Source organism: Triticum aestivum, chromosome 3D (genome assembly GCF_018294505.1).
Source record: "Triticum aestivum cultivar Chinese Spring chromosome 3D, IWGSC CS RefSeq v2.1, whole genome shotgun sequence".
NCBI lineage: Eukaryota > Viridiplantae > Streptophyta > Magnoliopsida > Poales > Poaceae > Triticum > Triticum aestivum.
The window spans coordinates 482,929,506-482,947,940 of NC_057802.1; the positions used below are offsets into that span (position 1 = coordinate 482,929,506).

Here is an 18,435-nt window from a genome sequence, read left to right on the forward strand (position 1 = left end):
ATATGTTTTCTCAGTATTTCATAAACATGCAGAAATGTTGGAACATGCCAAGCATACCTATAAAACCATTTTTCTATATGCAATAAATCCCGGTTGATCGCAGCAAACCAATAAGAAAAGTCATTACACTATGAGCAACATAGAACCGACATCAATTACAGGTCGACAACACTAAAAACTTTGTTGTGTGGACACAGCATTGCAATGAGCCAGAATAATTGCGACATGACGTCCATGTGTACTGTGGCAGAACATACACGAGGATGAAGGTTGTGAAAACAACCTATGCAACATAAAAAAAATCAAAGTGTTTCAGAAGAAAAAAACATCGAAATATCTAAGCAAAACTACAACCAGAAATTTGAAGGGTGATCTTGTTGCCTCGAGCTCGCCGGCAACGACACGACTCGCCGGAGCTCCCCCATCACCACAATGTAGCCGGACCAGGTCTATCCGCCCACGAGCCCCATCTTCCGCAAGCTTGATGACATATAGTGTTTTATGTCGATTTTCAAAAACCTGATCGAATTTTACAAAGTTTCACTTAGAACAAAACGAACATGCACTGTGATAGAGGAAAGTGGTTCTTGGTGATGAATACGATCATACAGTACATTTCTGTCCTGTTATTTGTCTTTGCTCAGTATCAGGCTTGACACGTGATAGAGGACATGTTAATGGCACTTGCTCTTGATCCCTGACCCGAGCTTAGTAGCCGTTAATACCAGCTCACAGGCTGGGCTTGACCTTGTCGCTGTACCCTGTCTTCCCATCGTAGAACCTCGACCACAGCATGATACCACCGTACTTCTTCGACTTCTTCACCACCGGCAGCACCTTAGACACCAGGTCTGTCGCCTCCACGAACCCGGTGCCGGCGGCCTCGGGCGCCGCCGGGAGCCCCAGGAACACCTGCTTCGCCGGTATGGCCGTCCACTGCTCCCACGCGCGCGCCAGGTTGCCCACCCCGCCGTCCGTGGTGTACTGGCACGGCGGGTTGTTATAGAACTGCACCCAGACGTAGTCGAACAGGCCCGTGCCGAGCGCGCCGCCGAGCCCGCCGAGCGACGCGTCCGGGAACGGGCACTGCGGCGCCGCCGCCAGGTACACCCTCCTGCGCTCGCGCCCCTTCCCCGAGTACTTCTTGAGCTCCCGCGCCAGCTCGTCCCAGTGCGCGCTCCCGCCGCTCTCGATGTCGAAGTCGACGCCGTCGAGCACCGCGTCGCCGAGGGGCCTCGACGGCGACGTGCCGCCGAGGTAGTTCTCCCAGAGGTGCCTCGCGACCTGCCTGGCGTCCGCGCGGGACGAGAGGCCATAGCTGCCGACGCCCCCGCCGATGGAGAGCATGACCTTGATGCCGAGGCGCTGGCAGGACCTGACGTCGGCGCCCACGCCCGTGCAGCCGTTGGACGCCGGGTCGCAGTGGCCCGCCAGGTTCAGCAGCGGCGTCTGGCCCTTGCCGAAGGTGTACAGGAAGGCCACGTTGACGAACCTGTAGTTGCCGCTCGCGCACGTCTGCGCCAGCGTGCCTTCGTTGCCGTTCTGGCCCCAGTAGATGGCGACGCCGCCTGCGCGCGCAGCTCCGGCGGCCAGTCCGGCCAATGACGCCACGGAGATCAGCAGCACCGCCGGAAGCAGCTCGCTCGCCATCATGATTTCTCGGCGATGCCGATGAAGCGATGATAGCCGAACGTGAAGAGCTATGCGGACGAAGGTTCATGGTCTCCGACTCTCCGTAACTCTATATGTAGGTGAATCCAGAGAGAGGTCTGCAGAGTCTGCGACCGTTCTGCGGCGCCGCCGGGCATGAGTGAGTGGCGAGTATTCTGAGCTTATCGTCGTGTTGAGAGCAGCTTCCACTTCGCTCGACGCCAAATAACGTCTGCGAGGACCACTTCCCCGAATACCATCTGAACTTTGCTTTGATTTGCAGAAAGGTTCAGTGCGCGAGATAGGGGTGCACTTCAGTTAAGGCCACAATGCGCCCCCACTAGCACATTTCCACGAGCCGTGCGAGGTTGACCTAATTGTTCGTTCAAAAGCGTAGGCGGCGGCTCGCTGCAACCGATCCCCCTTTTGAACGGATGCAAAGTACTCCCTCCATCAATTTCTACAACAAGTAATTTCGGACGGAGAGAGTACCTGGCTGGAGTATTCAGTATCGGCGTCGTCTACGATCGACCCGAGCGTGGTTTGCTGATTCATGTCTGAATGGCTCGATGGATGTCATCCAGATCTGATCGGCCCGGATGGTGGAGGCTGCAGAATGCTGCAGCGATCTCCTGTGGCTCCACGACAAGGATGATCACTGAAAGATTCAGGGGAGGGTTCATCTCTCCAGATCTGATGATGGACTTCGGCGGTGAGATGCAAACTATGGACAAAGACTTGACGCAGAGGGATGGTTGTGCAGCGGCGACGAGTAGTTGCTGAGATCGCGAAAAAGTGGTGGCGACTACACGAGTGACTGTGATGGTGTCCTACGGGCACCCAGTCTCGAGATTCAGGGTGAAATCCTAGGTCTGCCCGAGTTGGTTATACCTGCAATGGCGACGTTGTTTTGCGTTGTTACCTTATTGAAGGCATTGCTTGGATTATCTCAGACTGATTCTTCAGGGTGAAAACCCTGACTCTAACCTTAGTTGTTGGATCCGATGACGGCGGCGTGTGAACGTCACTCCCTTTCTAAAGGCGTTGATGTTGAAGAACTTCGTCGTTCATGTGGTGTCATGAAATAGTTGGTGTGAATATGGTCATTTCTATAGTTTGTCGATCGCAGATCAAATTGCTTTGGGACTTTTTCTTTTTCTCCGTCTGCACATAGCTTTGGTCTTATATGATTTTGCTAGTTGTCGGCGTATTTTTTGTGTGTGTTGGTCTTGCCTGTGTGCATCTTAGTTATGCAGGGGCTGGGTGTGTGCTCATGGTGTTTGTATCTTCTTGATGCTTCATTTTAAGATAATAAAACGGATTTGCTATTTTTCAGCTGACTGATTTTCAATTCGCTTTCATTCAAATTGTTGGCCGTTTGATCTCGCCCTGAGATTCGCGCTCGGTCCTGTTGGCTTTGTGCTAGTTTTCGGGTTGGTTTTTTTACCGGGCGCGGTTTTCTGCTTCAGCCCGTTTTCCTCCGCCCCGGCCGGGGACTGTAGGTTTTTGTCGTCTTTGAATTTAGGAGCGGGGTGTCATTCCCCTTTCTCATTTCGATAAGGCAGATAGAGAGAGCTCGAGCGGCGGAGGGGGAGGGCGATTCCGTCTGTTCATGGCGATTCTAAGCTCATCCACCACAGGATTTTGATTTCTTCTCCTTTTCTTCTTCGTCCCCCAGCTCCCCTGGTTGGTTGTCCTTGTCTCTCGCGTTTTGCTCGTGCTCTCGTGGCTGTGTAGTCCCAGATCTAGGTGATTTTTGGTTTCGCGGATCAGTGGTAGGTGAACTTTTTTATCCGCGGCGAGGTGCATGTTGCTGCCGTGGTGTTCTAGTCCGCCATGGTTGTGCGCCTGAGTTTTTGTAGGAGCTTGCAGCGCGCCATAGTCCTCCATGCCGTGGTCTTGTGTTTTTTGTTGCGGACGTAGGCCAATTCCCGCCCGGTTTGGATTCCGTAGGCCATTTCCCTGGGCAGTGTTCTGCTGTTGATTTGGACGTACGCGTAGACGTAAGCTCTCTGTTGTTGATGTGTAGGTAGGCGTGTAGGCATTAGTTTTCAGCGGTGGATCCCGTGGCTTGACTTCTGAAGATCGAGTTCTGGTTGTTCTGTATTGGGTTGTAGTTGTAGTTGTAGCCCCTGATTTTACTCATGTTTTTGTTCCATGTTGTTTTATCCCGCTGGTTACTGAATTTCTCTGTTTCGACGTTCCATTCTCTGTACCTACCTGAATTTTATGCTTCTTTTTTCAGTGTTCCCCCATAATAAGAGTGTATGTTACACTGAGATTTACCTAGTATTGTATTGTACCCTATTAGCTGCAGTATAGCTTCATTGTACCTTGTCATGTATAGCTTCACTGCAACCTCATGCTTTTCAGTGTTTTTGCCATAGTTTCAGTGTTGATTGCATGAGGATTCCTTTTTCTTGTTGATTGTTTGGTCCAGTAGCACTGATATAGCTCTGAATTTACAGCTGGCATTGGTGTGTTAGTAGCATTGGTCCTGTAGCATTGGACTAGCTCTGAATTCACTCTGTATTTGTAACTCTGATCTACAATGTAGTTCAACTAGTTCTACTTTTGTTTTTTTAGTCTGTATTGTGTCTCTGAATTTGACTGCAATGGCCCCAGTTGTGTTATACTGTATCTCTGAAATTACTCTGTAATGTGTATCTGAATTTCACTTGTAATCCATCAAGTTGTTATTACGTAAATTATCTCTGAAGTACACTGTAATGCGCCAGAACTACAGTCTAATGTATCTCTAATTTTTTCTGAATTTCACTGTAATGTTATCTGCATCTCTAAATTACAGTCTAATACGCCAGTTGTGTTATGTAATTTGCATCAGTATTTATAGTGTAAGTCCCACAGTTTTTGGGTGTAAATTGTATCAGCATTTGCAGTGTCATTCATGCCTTTTTTATTACTTTGTAATTTGCATCAGTATTATAGTGTAATCTCCTCAGTTTTTTTACTGTAATTTTGCATCCAGCCTTATTTGGTGTGTAATGCCCCTCCAGTGTAATTTGGACCAGTATTACGGTGTAATTTTCCATATTCTTTTACTGTAATTTGCCTGAATTTTATAGTGTAAGTTGGATCAGTATTATAGCGTAAGTAATGTGTGTAGTTTGTTTCAGTTCTTCAGTGTAATTACTGCTCTGATTACTCTGTAATTTTGATCAGCAATATACTGTAATTTGCTTCAAATTTTTTTAAATTCCTGCCTTGATGTTACTGTCCAATTTGCATTAGTTTTATAGTGTAATTTGCACCAGTATTACAGTGTAATTTTCCATAGTATTTCAGGTAATTGTCGCAAATTACTCTGTAAGTTGGGTTAGTATTACAATGTAATTTTCCATAATCTTTCAGTGTAATTTCCATAAGTTCTATAGTGTAATTTGCACCAGTATTACAGTGTAATTTTCCGTAGTCTTTCAGTGTAATTGATGCATTGATTACTTTGTAAGTTGGATTAGTATTACAGTGTCATTTTCCAAAGTCTTTGAGTGTAATTTGCATATGTTCTATAGTGTAATTTGCACCAGTATTTACACTGTAATTTTCCAGTGTCTTTGAGTGTAATTTGATGCATTGATTACCCTGTAAGTTGGTTAGTATTACAGTGTAATTTTCCGTATCTTTTTCAGTGTAATTTGTATAAGTTCTACAGTGTAATCTGCACCAGTATTACAGTGTAATTTCCCATAGTCTTTTCAGTGTAATTGATGCATTGATTACTCTGTAAGTTGGGTTAGTATTACAGTGTAATTTCCCAGTCTTTTCAGTCTAATATGCGTAAGTTCTATAGTGTAATCTGCACCAGTATTACAACTGTAATCCCCGTGTGTAATTTGATTCAGTTATTTTTAGTGTAATTGCTAACTGCGTTGATTACTCTGTAATTTTGGTCACTAGTATAGTGTAATTTGCTCTAGTTTTTTCTACTTCCTGCCTTGATGGTCTAATTTGGACCAGTATTAATAGTTTAGTCCTCTTTAGTTTTAAGCTTCATTATCTATGGGGAGGCTACGGAAAGTCTCTCACAAGGATGTTCCAGAAGCTTCTTCTATTGAGAGTTTGATTTTTTGCAAGATCCCTTTGTGCCCAATGACTTTGCGGAAGATGGTGCTAATGTTATGTCTTTGGTAGTTATTTATGTCTTTATTCATTAGCTTTATTTTCTCCTTTATTCTCCTCTTTTTAGTTTTTAAATTTTTTGTGTTATTTATTATCTTTTCAAGAGGCTACGAGTGATGATGGAGTACTTGACAAAGCTCTATTCCAGTTCTATATGAACCATGTCTGTATTCTAGTTCTGATTTTTACGTGTTGTACTATATCAATCTTTCTGTGTTATTTTTCTAGTTGTGACTGATTCTTGTGTGTTTTTTTCAGAAAGTAAAACACCTGAAGAGGAAGTTATCCTGTGCTGCAGGAAGGAATGTGGTTAGTCTCTTTTTTACTTTTATTTTCGGATATCCTGTTTTTTGGGTTCCCAACTCATGGGTTCTCAGGTTTAATGTGTTTCTCCTTTTTGTTTTTTGTAGAGGCAGAAACGATCTTCTGATTTCCCCGTTTGTTCAACCTTCACTAGATATTCTGGGAAATTCTTCTCAGCTGTTGTTGATGGTTTGTGTCCTAGGTATAAGGGTGTCATTGAGAATTATGGCATGCATTGTCTTCTTAGGTTTGTGAGTACTGAGGTCCCACTTAGGCTTGTTAAGTGGCTTGCATCTAGGTTTGATGTTCTCGCTTCTGAGTTACAGTTAAAAATGAAGTTTATCCCCCTTACTAAGTACGACATACATGATATCCTTGGCCTTCCAGTAGATGGTGAGCCACTTGTTTGTGACCCTGAGTCTGGTCGTGATTTTATCTTATCACATTTCAATCATACCAGCACTCCTCCTGTGTCCTTTTTCGCCAAGAAGCTCAAGGATGTTGATCTCCAGTTGCCTGATGAGGATGTCTTCATTTGTTTCACGATTGTTGCTTTCTCCACTTTTCTTTGCCCCAACTCTAGCCTCAGCCCTAGTCCAAAGTACCTGCACATCTTTAGGGATTGTCAGTCTGTTTGTCGCTATGATCTGCAATTTGTGTAAATTGAGCAATGTCAGTAAACAGAAAAATTAAAATATTTGTAATCAGCAGTACCACTGCACATAAGTACATTATAATTCCAGGGACTTTTTGTGTTTTTTTTTGCGGGTGAGGGACTTTTTGTGTTTTACACTGTATTTTCATGCATTTATCCACTGTAATTCCCGGTTTTCTGAAAATTACACCTTATTTACATTGGACCATTGTTAAGAATTTCAGTGTAAACAGTGTAATTATGTGCATTTGTACAGTGTAAATCATAGGTTTTTACTACTGTATGTTGCACACGAATACACTGTAATTCCAGGACCTTGGCCGTGATTAGTTGCCCTGGCGAACCGGGTCAGGTATAGCCCGACCCGTTTTGTTGTTTTTGGCATGCACTTTTTTCTGTTTGTCGGGGTGTTCTGTGGATAGACATGTGTCATCTTTTTATTGGTGCGGGAATTTGAATGATGTCTAATTGAAAATCAGTCGAATGTCAAATAGACAGTCCCTAAAAAAATCCACCCTTTGTAAGAAAAAGTTGCAGCTACCTCAGCCATGATCGAGGTTCCCCATTCTTGTGACCATCGATGAGGCAACCGGTCAGGGGAGAAGAGTGGGACCGAGGCGGCAACATGAAGACCTTAGGCGGGCACTAGGGTTGAGAAAGGGGCGGTTGGGTCCATGCATTTCTTTTTTAATTGTTTTTAGTATATTAATATAATTCCATTAGGACTGTCAATGATATAAACATCGTAATCCCAGGACCCAGATCATCCCTCGCTCATCGAAAACCCGCATGCAAGGCCCGTGAAAGGCACATACCTATCATGTTTGCGCCCATACGACCAAAACAACTCAGGGTGTTGGATCGGCTCAGTCTCTCGAAGGTGCTCATAGGGATAGCGTTTGCGTGCGTGCATTCATAGGGATGAGTATATGTGCATATGTATGAGCATCTATATCTGTACTGTATTGAAAAAAACTCGGGTGTTGGATTATTTGCCCTATTTCATTTTGAGAAAACACGTGTACTCATTCAATTGATCACATTGTTTTGTTCACCGCCTCGTGTGCGTGACATGTGCCCCGTGGCCCACGCACGTCGTTCCTCATCTCCTTAAAGGTGGCGTGTTGGTGGCTTCGCAATGTCATATGTGTTGTGAAGGGGCTTTGCAACATCATCCATGTTGCAAAGGGGCTTCAAAACAAGTGGCAACTGAGCGTTGAAAAGGGGTTTGATGTGGATGCAACATAGGCCATGTCGCGGAGGTACGAAACGCTTCAATTGAGCGCAACAATGGCTTCTGTAGCGAACACCCGAGCACAATGAGTTGTGTTGCAAGCGGCCGCAACAGAGAGATTGGGCAACTGTCACGCACGCCATCCAACTGTTGCCGAAGCGGCCGATCCGAACCGATAATCACCTGGCCAACGGCTAGAGTCGCATTTGTTGATGATTTGATCTGTGTTATCTCCATGGAAGGTGCCCCTCCCCACTTGGAAGTTTCACAGGAGGGGGAGAAGGTGGGAGATACTCAAAGCGAGGACTAAAACAAAGCAAATGATTCAAAGATTCCACTCAAAGCGAGGACTAAACACGTGTACTCATTCGATTGATCCCATTGTTTTGTTCGTTGGTCCTCGTGTGCGTGACGTGTGCCCCATGGCCCACGCACGCCGTTCCTCATCTCCTTAACGGTGGGGTGTTAGTGGGTTCGCAATGTCATATGTGTTGTGAAGGGGCTTTGCAACATCGTCCATGTTGCAAAGGGGCTTCAGAACAAGTGGCAGCTGAGCGTTGCAAAGGGGTTTGTTGTGGATGCAACATAGGCCACGCCACGGACACGGAGGCACAAAACGCTTCGACTGAGCGCAACAATGGCTCTTGTTGTGAACGCCCAAGCACAACACGAGTCATGTTGCAAGCGGCCGCAACAGAGATTGGACGACTGGGGAGAAGGTGGGAGATAATCAAAGCGAGGATTTAAACGAAGCAAATGATCCAAAGATTCCACTCAGCGCGCCAGTGAGCAACCAACATGAACGAGATTCCCGACCGAACCGATCACAGATTCACGGTACACTCGACCCTCCTCGACGGCACCATGAGCTGCAGCACCAGCGGGCACTTCACCGACAGCGTGCTCGCCGAGGTCGTCACCGCCCCGCCGTACCTGTACCGCACTTTCCCGTCGAGCCACAGGTCGACGGGGAAGACCGCCGCCGTCAGGTCGTCGGCCGAGGTCCCTTGGAGCACGGCCCGCACGCGGTCCGCGCAGTTTGCGGCCTGGAACGACATCGGCAGGGAGATCCGGTCGAAGCTCCGGCCGCGGTAGATGCCCTCGGCGTGCAGCAGGTCGTAGTAGACGGCCACGCGCCTGTTGGGGTTGGTGATGATCAGGCCGGCGGTGAGTGTGAACGACAGCACCGGCGGGGCCGCCGTCGAGTTCGCGACGAGCAGGGACAGCGTCGCGGCGTGCACGGCCACCTGGACCACGCTGGGGCGGTAGATGAGCCAGACGAGCAGCGCGACGACGCCGGCGAGCGCGCACGCCCCGACGAAGGCCAGGATGAAGATGCGGAATGGGCTCAGCCGACGGCGCGGGGGAGGAGGCCGGGGCTGGTCAGGGCGCGGGGAAGCGTCGGCGGCCGTTGGCACGACGCCGACGCCGTGGGCGGGCGCGGCGCCGGCGCTGTAGCCGTAGGCGTGGATTTCCTGCGGCGGCTGCTGCATGGCCAGAGGCAGCTGAGGTGACGTGACACGACTCGCACGAAGAACCGATGGATAGAGATATATAGCGGACGACGTTGTATTTTAATTTATTTATTTTTTGACAGGAGAGGACGACGTTGTAGAAGGCTGATACGATGCTGTGGCGTTGTTTCAAGGCTAGATACAATGCAATGCCAGTGCAACACGTACGGAAAAGATCTGGCGGGACCTTCAAGGCTCGCAGCTTCAATACAGGTGTCGCAATTACACGACGACAAGAGGCGCTTAAGAAACTCCGGCAGCACGAGTGCAAGAGTACAAAGGTGGAAATAAGAAAGTAGTACAACCGTGGAAGCACTTGGAAATTGATAAGAGCGATGAGAAGTGATAACATCAGGAATCAGAGTATGAGATGCAGCGATGCTGAAGTTTGCTAACTGGATAATTAGTTTACAATGCTACTGTGTGGGTGACAAGAGTTGTCCACAAGCAGAATATACTTGACAGCAAGCATGATAAACACATCCTCCCGAATCCGGGCGAGTTTGATAAACAGATGGATAAATAGCGGACCTTCAATATGCATACCTTGGTATGCAGATTTAACATTATTTTTTACACGTCTTATTTCTGTTTACAAGTCTGGGCTATTTACAGAATGTACCGTATACACCACACAAGCATGGGACTACTATACATATAGCACACGAAATGAGGGGGGCGTGAGGTGGTCAAACTTTACAGATTTGGAGATTTCAGAGCATAAATAAAAAATAAAAATAAAAGGTTAATGTTACGGGCACTCACGTTGAGCTGCGACTCGCTTCATCATTCATCATCCCTTGAAAACTTCTGGCCAACCAGATGGCCGTTTCTCGCGGCGACACCTTCGCCTTCCCAAACGGCCTCAGAACCACCGCAAGCTCCTCCAACCTGTTGTTTTCCAGCAGATCAGCAGAAAGCTCCAAGAGCCCTTCAAGAGCCTCGGATCGTTGCCTGAAGGACTTAACATCAAGCATTTCCTTTGCTGAGGTTGCCGGTATTTCCTTTGCTGGGGTCGCCTCCTCCTTGAACCCACCGTTGGTCTCCGGAGAAGTAGAATTTGCTTCTGGGACAGCGGGCAATTTTAGCACATCTGAATTGGCGAGTTTCGGACCGATGGTATTATCTTCTGAAATGTTGGGCTTCACAGTGGCAGAACCAACAAGTCCGGAAGGTATAAGACTTGGTGTGATGCTTCTCACATCCACTTCTTCTTTTATAACATCGCCAAGTTCGCCAACATCTGTGCTCTGGGCTTCCATTTCAGCATTCCGTGTTACTGCCTGCTCATCGCTGACGCTGAAACTGCTGGGCCTTATGACATGTATAATGTCCTCAACTGGAGGGCCCGAATGAGGACCTGGTGATTTCTCTGATGACTGATGGATAGAATTGGATCCTTTGTCTAGTGCAATGGTTTTTGTTGCTGAATCATCAGGAGCAATATATGGTACTGATGAGAGCAGTTCTTGTACTGTGAACTTATCCTCCTCACTCTGTACAGTGATAGTGGGAGTGCTCTGCACCGTCTTACTGCAGGGAATATCATCCTTGCAAATAAATTCTTGCACATTTGTATCAACAGATGGGTCCAAGCCTGAGCTTACACTACTATCATCATTACTAGGCATACTCTTCTGAAAATTGGTGGTGTTGAGCTCTGAGCTTGGCATATCAGTTTGATCATGCTTTTGTATGGCTGTGTCCAGGGTTGAGCATTTGCAAGATGAATCCAAGTGGGTTAGTGAATCAGGTTCAGATGGTTCAGACTGCTTGGTGCTGTCAGCATAATCAATCATGGAACTGGAGCAAGCACTGCTAACTTCTTTGGTTGCTACATCTCTGGGTGGAGCACATTCCGCCTGTGAATTGCCAACTTTCATTTGATTACCCCCCAGGGGGCTTGGAGGAGCCATTAGAACACCTGGAAGCTCAGTGAAAGCATTTTTTGGACTATGGACAGGTCGAGAAGGGCTTTTTGCATGCTCAGTGGTAACCTTGCTGTGAGCTCGTTTTGTCCCAGTGTGCTGTGGACTCTCTGCTCCCACTTGCCTCCGGGGAGGGAAGCTAGGGCGTCTACTAAAACTGGGTAGAACCCTATTCTTGACTTTCCCTTCAGCGGCATCAACATTTTCAATTGTCTGCTTGGTAGGGTCTAGCTGCTGCGGCTCATCCACTTTGATCTTAACTTTTGGAGAATGTTCAACAATTGGTGACTGCAGGACATGATCAGAAAAAAAAATTAGCAAAAAAAAGGTGATTCAACACAAGAAAATGATTAATCCTCATTCCTCACCAAATACTTCAGGGGAGGAGATGCTTGTATGTGTTTCACAGTATCGCGGTTGACCTTTGCTGGTGCATGTGGCGTCACTTCACTAGATTTCACACTGGAGGAAACACTGTTATGCTCTGAATCATCAGACAAGAGCTCTCTGTGACTAGGTGAATGTAGCTTTACACGGCTAGCTCTCAAAGGTGAATTGTTTACCCTGAGCTTACTAGTCTCCTCTCTTAGAGTTGTTAGTATCTTCTTGATGATTTTTGGCTGCTTACTCCCGTATTTGGGACGCTGATCAACATGTATGGATTTAGGTGAGTCTTGTCTCTCCAGTTCAGGACTATCTATGTCCTTATGGCTTTTAAGATCACGTGGTGTTGAACAGGTTTTAACTGACGCATCATCAGTAGCTTCAGCACCTTCAGTACCAATGGCGGTGTTGTTTGAACTTGTAGCTAGCCCTGACGTGTTTCTTTCACTTGATTGTATACTGTCCAAATCACTGCCAGTGCCAGAAATGCTGCTACATTGGCTCCCAGACATGCTCCTCCGACTGCTCCGTGAACTGGTAATGGATTTCCCTGGTGATCGCATGGGATGCGGTACAGCGGTAAATGCGCGGTGCTGATCAACATAAGGTTGCAGGTATGGATTTTTCAGAATATCAGATGCCTGTTTACAAATAGTAATAAATAATTAATGTCAGAATCGAGTAAATTTGGTAAACAGGTATTGTAGTGAGATTTCCATGCGCATAGTAACTTACAGTAGGCCGGTGTTCAGGATTCTTCCTCAACATGCTTTTGATAAGCATTTTCCTGCAATCAACAGCCAAAACGGGAACCTTTTAGCTAACAATGGACTAGGAAGCTCATCAGAATATGACAATAGAACAATGTGATGTTTTGTAATGGGATAAAAAGTGCTGCATTTTCCAGCAGACATCGCTTGACTTTGAAGAAGTTGAAAGACAACGTATCTAAGAATTAAATGGTAGGTTTAGAAAGGATAGAATGGTCCATAATACTATGACAACAACAAATATGACAATAGAAGAATGAAATTATTTTAAACAAGAATGATAAGGAAAACCAGACTTCCATGCATGCCTACTACTCCCTCCGTTCCTAAATATAAGTGTTTCTAGAGATTCCAATATGGACTACATACGGAGCAAAATGAGTGAATCTACACTCTAAAATATGTCTATGTACATCCATATGTAGTTCATATTGGAATCTCTAAAAAGACTTATATTTAGGAACGGAGGGAGTATATATAGCATGAAGGTGCACTTACATAGATGGAGAGTAGCAAGTAGGTATAGGGCCAATGGAGGAGCGATTTATTTTGCTTATCAGTCCAGCCATATCCTGAAAGGAGCAAATTTAAGCACAGGTAAGCTTTTACAATTTCGAAACCAATAACGCCATCACAATGGTAAACTGCATCCTCTAGTATGAACATTTAAGAGAAACCAATAACGCCATCATAATGGTAAACTGTATTCACTAGTATGAACATTTAAGAGAGAAAATGGAACAGATACTACAGTCCAGCAATTCGACAAAAATAACGTGCAGGGAAACTAATAATCAGCATCATTTTTTCCAAAGAAATCTTGACTTTGAGTTAGTTTAAGTAAACATGGATCTGCGTAAAAGCAAAATATTCATACTTAAGAGAGAGCAGTAGACCTCTTCAAACATATTTTTGAAGGTCAACGAGACAAAAGATCTGCATCATTCACATAAATCCAGAAATGAATTTCCTGGATGGATCGTGGATAAGTATGTTCCAGTATGGTATGAATCTGGAAAAGAAACCCATCCTTCTCTTATACCACAATGTTAGACATGTGCATGAAAATTGTGCGCGTGCGCGCACATACACACAAAAGTCGATATTGCGAAGAGTTCTACACAGAATGAAGACATCAGTGCTTCTTAATTGTCGAGTGGTTTTCCTTAGCTAACTTCAATGAATGTAATAGAAGTGGAAGAACAAATTATTCGATGGAGATACAAATGCCACAACCTCTCAAATGGAAGGTGCCGATGATCACTCTTTCCCTACTAATAAAAGAGGCTGGAAGCCATATGGTCCGTACATTGGGTTCGTGACCATTTGTAATTCCACAAGAAAGTGCACTTGAGGTTTTCTATATCTTCCATTCTGTTTGTTGATAGCAACCTACATACTATTTTGAAGTGTTCTAGTAAATCTTATCCTTCTATGGGGAGTCGGCAGGCACTTTCTAAATACAAGCTATGTCGCATTGATTACAAGCTATGTAGATTCCATGGAAATATAATTACTGTTAGGTAGGAGATCGTAGTGATATAAGAACATGAGCTGATAAGAACTCACAAAAGCCTTGAAAGCAGGTCGATGAGCAGCCATCTCATACATACAACATCCTGTACAGACATATACCAGTTAAAAACTAGGCTATATGACATTGGTTTTTAGAAACAAGGTTTATAAATAAAGCCAAATGGCACAAATTTCCTAAAGTATCTCCATAACAGTAGGTAGTTACCAAGAGACCATATGTCTGACTTGAATCCATAAGGAATGTCAGTAAGAAGCTCTGGGCACATGTAATTTGGTGTTCCCACAACCTAAGAAAGCATCATGCTAACACATAAGATTCAGGCAATAAAAAAGAACATGATTAATCAGTATCTGTATCTGAGACAGAAGGACATCACAGAGAAGCTTACTGAAGATGTTAGATCATCTGCCTTTAAGGTCTTAGCAAGGCCAAAATCCCCTGCAAGTAAACTAGAGATATTTAAACTCCAGCAACGAAGCATTGCGGGGTGCAGACGTAACACAAGATAAGAGTTATTTGAGTCAATGTGAGGCACTAACCAAGACGGATGTCATGATCTTTTGTGAGAAATATGTTTGAGCACTGCAGAGAGGACAAGGGCAAACTATATTACTGGTTCTTGATGAACTAAATGACAGCAGCAGCATTCTTTGTCACTTACCTTGAGGTCCCGGTGCAAAACATAGTTCGAATGCAAGTAGTCAACAGCTAGAGCCAATTGAGCAAACCATCTCAGCAGTTTCTGATGGTTGTTCACAACAGTTAGCACACTTCTGAATATTGTTTACCTAAAGCATGAAACAAAAGAAGTTGAAAAAATTGCAATAACCTCTTCCGGGAAGTATGTCCCATTTGCCTTTTTCATCAGTTCAGCCCTACCAGAAAGAGCACAGCAAAACAAAACAGAGTCAACAGTGAGTCAACAACAAAAACTAATCTCCCAGACTCCCGTAACCCGTAAATTACACTCACACATCGCCACCTTCGCAGTATCCCGTCACAATGCAAACGTAGCAACCCTGCCGTCACTCACACAGTAAGCCAGAGGAAAGATGTAATAAAACAAAAGGCAGATGCTGATGCATGCTCCTAGAGAACAAACCTTCTCAACCCATGCCTCCTTGAATTCAACAGTGTAAGGATGTTGAAGGCGGGCAATAAGGGCCATCTGCAATTTTCCTTTCATCTGTCAGTTCCTGAAATCAATACTAATAGACGAACCAAATAAAGCCTGATGGTTTCTCATGCTTCACTGACCTCTTGATGAGCAGACTTGCGGCACCTCTCTGTCTGCCTCGCGAGCCGGATCTTCTTCAGCACATACCTGCAACCCAATCATATATCAACCACCTTCTTTGAGGGGAAACAGACTCCGTAACTAAATAGAGGAAGCCATCATACTTTTTCTTCTCGGTCTTGTGGTTCACCAGAATGGCGGCACCAAAGGCGCCGCGGCCAATCTGCTCCATAATCTCGTACTGATCCATCCGTGACTCCATGGTGCCCAACATCTTGGTACACAACTGCCACAGCAAAATTCAATCCCTAATACCCAAATCTTCCCATATCTTGTACGCAGCACAGTTCCGATCAGCTCCGCGCCCTAGGTGATTTCTGCAAAAGCATATACAGCCGTAAATCAAAACCTCGCATTCGAATTTAATCAAACCTACTCCTGTTCCATCCAATAGAATCCTAAACACCTGTTTGTTTAATTAGTTTTTCGGGGGAAATCCTAAGCACCTAACTAAAATCAGGCGAGAACAGTAAACAACTAGCATATCATATGGCCACACAAATCCGTGGGCGGAGTTTCGCGGCTGTACTTGGCACAGGAAAAAAGAGTAAAAAGCCATTTTCACGCGGAAAAGCGAGAAGTTGGGCAACTGTACTACCGCGCAGTTGGCACCAACCGCCACTGGCCGGGACAGACAGGGACCTTACCGCGGCTCGCTCCGCCGGCATTGGCCGTCACGGGCGGGGACTGCTCCGGCCACGCCGCGGCCGCTCCCCGGCGGCTGGGCTCCGATTCCGGCCGAACTCGCGGGCGAGAGGATAGGGCGGGGCGGCGTCTCGTCACGGCGCCGACGCCTCTGCTGCTCTCCCGCGGCGCGCCCGAGGTCCCGGTGCCCCCGCGGCCTCGGCTGCTATGCTGCCCCCTCCGGTTTGGGATTTTGATTACTGTTGCCTGTTGGTTTCGCTCTTGCTTCTCTCTCTCCTTGTTTGTTTGTTGCGGCGTGCTTTCGGTTATTTAAATCGTCAAATGGGGGAAGTGGGGGCGCCTGCTTATATACGACGCCATGGCCGCCTGTAGTGATTAGTGAGGAGGGATTAACTTAATTACTACTCCCTCCGTAAACTAATATAAGAGTGTTTAGATCACTATTTTAGTTATCTAAACACTCTTATATTAGTTTACAGAGGGAGTAGATTATTTATGTTTATTTACGACAGCTTATTGCTACAGTAGTATAGTGGTACGCCTAATTTGCAACAGTATATTTATGTTTGTGCTAATGACGATATACTGAGTAGCGAAATAACCACTCTCATCAGCATTAATTCCAAATATCCGTACTGATTTGATGTCCAAACCGAAAGGGGTTTTCGTCATCCCGCACCCAATTCTTCATTTCCACCCGATTTTTAAATCGTCGTCGTCAAATTATGGTCTAGACTGGTACACATCACGTAGTGATGCAAATTAATTGGGGAGCTTGATGAGCATGATTAGATTTGGAGGTCACATCACGATGCGTTTCGTGCCCGTGCCCGTGCCCGTGCGCGATGATTTCATAAATCCGCGCGTATCGCTTGCTATGTGCAGCCAAAGCACCCATACATTTTTATGGTGGTTTTCTCTTCTTTCTTTAGTTTCGCGTGTGTGTGAATGATGCTTTCTGGCTTCACGGGAACACTTTGGCGATCCGAAAGCAGCTGATAAAACTTATCCTGTTGCAGTCGAGCAAAAAAGAGGGCCTATTAATGGCAAGAGGATGGTGAGGTGATGGTTCAACGTCTTCGCCCTTGGTTGGTTGGTATGGTCGGTCTGCGGCACTATGGCTTTTATACGATTCCAAACAAGCTTTTGTTCCTTGCCATCAAATACATGGTGGTGTATACGAATGCTGACGAAGCGATCTTATCTTATGCTTGAATTATGGTTGTGTGTGTCGCGGTTATCCATTTTTTTGAAAGAAATAAAAATTCTTATGCTTGAATTTGAGTGTTTGTTTCTTCCCCATTGATAGTAATAAAACATATAGTTCCTTCCTTCTAGACAGTTGCTAATAGTTTATGTACAAGTCATTTGCACTCTAATGCTCTTTTAGTGGATGCGTTTTGTTTATGGCAAGTCAAATCAGACGCACTGATACGGCTAGTGGGACGTACGTACTGCCACTGGTGTGTCGGCAGCGCCAGCGCATTGCTTAATCAGTCAGTACAGCGTCGCAGACTGCAGCTCAAAGGTAACCCCCATTACATTTTCTTCTAATTCTTCTCCTATTGTCTACTTGTATAGCTCAGCAGTTCTTGACTGCCTTTTTGTTCGGAACAAAAGCTTCTCTGCCTTCCCGCAAAAGAACAGTGGAGATGATAATGGATTTATTCTATGCCATCGCCCAAGTTATCCATAGGGGCAAAAGGAGCCTTGGCTTAGTGGTTGGGCATATGGTTGTGCAGTCTAACAACCTGACTTCAATTCCTAGAATTGATAAGTGATATACAAGGGTTTTTCCTCATTTATTGAGGATCAAGCTCAAAAAAATGTTGATACTCATTAAAAAAATTCCGAGGACCATGTTTTATCTTGGTACTCATATTAAAATGATTGTATGCATCCCTACTTGATGCAGAGGCCGGAAAGTGAAAATCTTTCCCATTTGTAAGCTTCACCTACCCCCCCCCCCCCGGCGCGGGGGCGACTCGGGCGGCGGCGCCCATCTCCTTCCCCTCGCCTCCTCACCACCTTCCCCCCACCCACACCGCTGGGGCAAAGCCCCTCGCGGTGGCCGGTGGCGGGGTACTGTTCTTCGTGCCTCGGGAGGGCCGGTGCGGGGCGGTCTCGCCAGGTGGCGGAGTCGGGCGGGTGCGGGGACCGGCTGCGCAGCAGCGGCGGCGTCCTCATCGGGACGGTGACGTTGTGGGGGTGGCTCGTTGTACGCTGGCTGCGTGCCCACGGCGGCGGCAGGCCAGATCCGATCTAACCTGGAAACTGCGGTGGCGGCATGGTGTGCATGTCTCCGATCAGATCTGATCAGGCCTGTGGCATCTTCCATGCGCGGCGTCGGTGGTCGGTGGCGGTCTCGTGCACACGAT

At 46.1% G+C, this 18,435-nt stretch overlaps 3 protein-coding genes across 6 annotated transcripts; 1 reads left to right on the top strand and 2 right to left on the bottom strand.

The window, feature by feature from the left end:
• Positions 1–492: 492 nt before the first annotated feature.
• LOC123079856 (acidic endochitinase-like) lies at positions 493–1,700 on the bottom strand. The gene has a single exon (XM_044502678.1). The coding sequence runs from the start codon at positions 1,651–1,653 to the stop codon at positions 730–732; it is 924 nt and encodes a 307-aa protein (XP_044358613.1). The 5' UTR covers positions 1,654–1,700; the 3' UTR covers positions 493–729.
• Positions 1,701–3,180: 1,480 nt separating this feature from the next.
• LOC123079858 (uncharacterized) lies at positions 3,181–6,854 on the top strand. Of its 2 annotated transcripts, XM_044502681.1 has the most exons (4): positions 3,181–5,798; positions 5,895–5,953; positions 6,049–6,099; positions 6,201–6,854. In XM_044502681.1, the coding sequence occupies exons 2-4, from the start codon at positions 5,945–5,947 to the stop codon at positions 6,753–6,755; spliced, it is 615 nt and encodes a 204-aa protein (XP_044358616.1). In that variant the 5' UTR covers positions 3,181–5,798; positions 5,895–5,944; the 3' UTR covers positions 6,756–6,854. The 2 variants fall into 2 exon arrangements, with proteins under 2 accessions (XP_044358616.1, XP_044358615.1); XM_044502680.1 differs by having other exon boundaries at positions 3,181–5,953.
• A 3,157-nt stretch (positions 6,855–10,011) lies between these two features.
• LOC123079855 (serine/threonine-protein kinase Nek5) lies at positions 10,012–16,371 on the bottom strand. Of its 3 annotated transcripts, none has more exons than XM_044502675.1 (15): positions 16,060–16,371; positions 15,517–15,729; positions 15,373–15,439; positions 15,218–15,283; positions 15,088–15,134; positions 14,945–14,990; positions 14,777–14,857; positions 14,655–14,697; positions 14,504–14,553; positions 14,320–14,401; positions 14,148–14,197; positions 13,077–13,150; positions 12,544–12,595; positions 11,793–12,449; positions 10,012–11,712 (listed from the first exon to the last, which is right to left on the bottom strand). In XM_044502675.1, the coding sequence occupies exons 2-15, from the start codon at positions 15,624–15,626 to the stop codon at positions 10,258–10,260; spliced, it is 2,880 nt and encodes a 959-aa protein (XP_044358610.1). In that variant the 5' UTR covers positions 15,627–15,729; positions 16,060–16,371; the 3' UTR covers positions 10,012–10,257. The 3 variants fall into 3 exon arrangements, with proteins under 3 accessions (XP_044358610.1, XP_044358611.1, XP_044358612.1); XM_044502676.1 differs by lacking the exon at positions 16,060–16,371 and adding an exon at positions 15,819–15,836; XM_044502677.1 differs by lacking the exons at positions 15,517–15,729; positions 16,060–16,371 and having other exon boundaries at positions 15,098–15,134.
• Between the last annotated feature and the right edge of the window lie 2,064 nt (positions 16,372–18,435).

Bases quoted from the DNA above. Each gene is read 5' to 3' on its own strand.
- LOC123079856 (XM_044502678.1), bottom strand. From the start codon at position 1,653: ATGATGGCGAGCGAGCTGCTTCCGGCGGTGCTGCTGATCTCCGTGGCG.
- LOC123079855 (XM_044502675.1), bottom strand. From the start codon at position 15,626: ATGTTGGGCACCATGGAGTCACGGATGGATCAGTACGAGATTATGGAG. The intron at 15,284-15,372 runs GTCAGTGAAGCA...GGAAAATTGCAG, and splicing joins GCAAGTCTGCTCATCAAGAG to ATGGCCCTTATTGCCCGCCT. The intron at 13,151-14,147 runs GTGAGTTCTTAT...TGCTCCTTTCAG, and splicing joins GACCTGCTTTCAAGGCTTTT to GATATGGCTGGACTGATAAG.
- LOC123079858 (XM_044502680.1), top strand. The intron at 6,100-6,200 runs GTTAGTCTCTTT...TGTTTTTTGTAG, and splicing joins GTGCTGCAGGAAGGAATGTG to AGGCAGAAACGATCTTCTGA.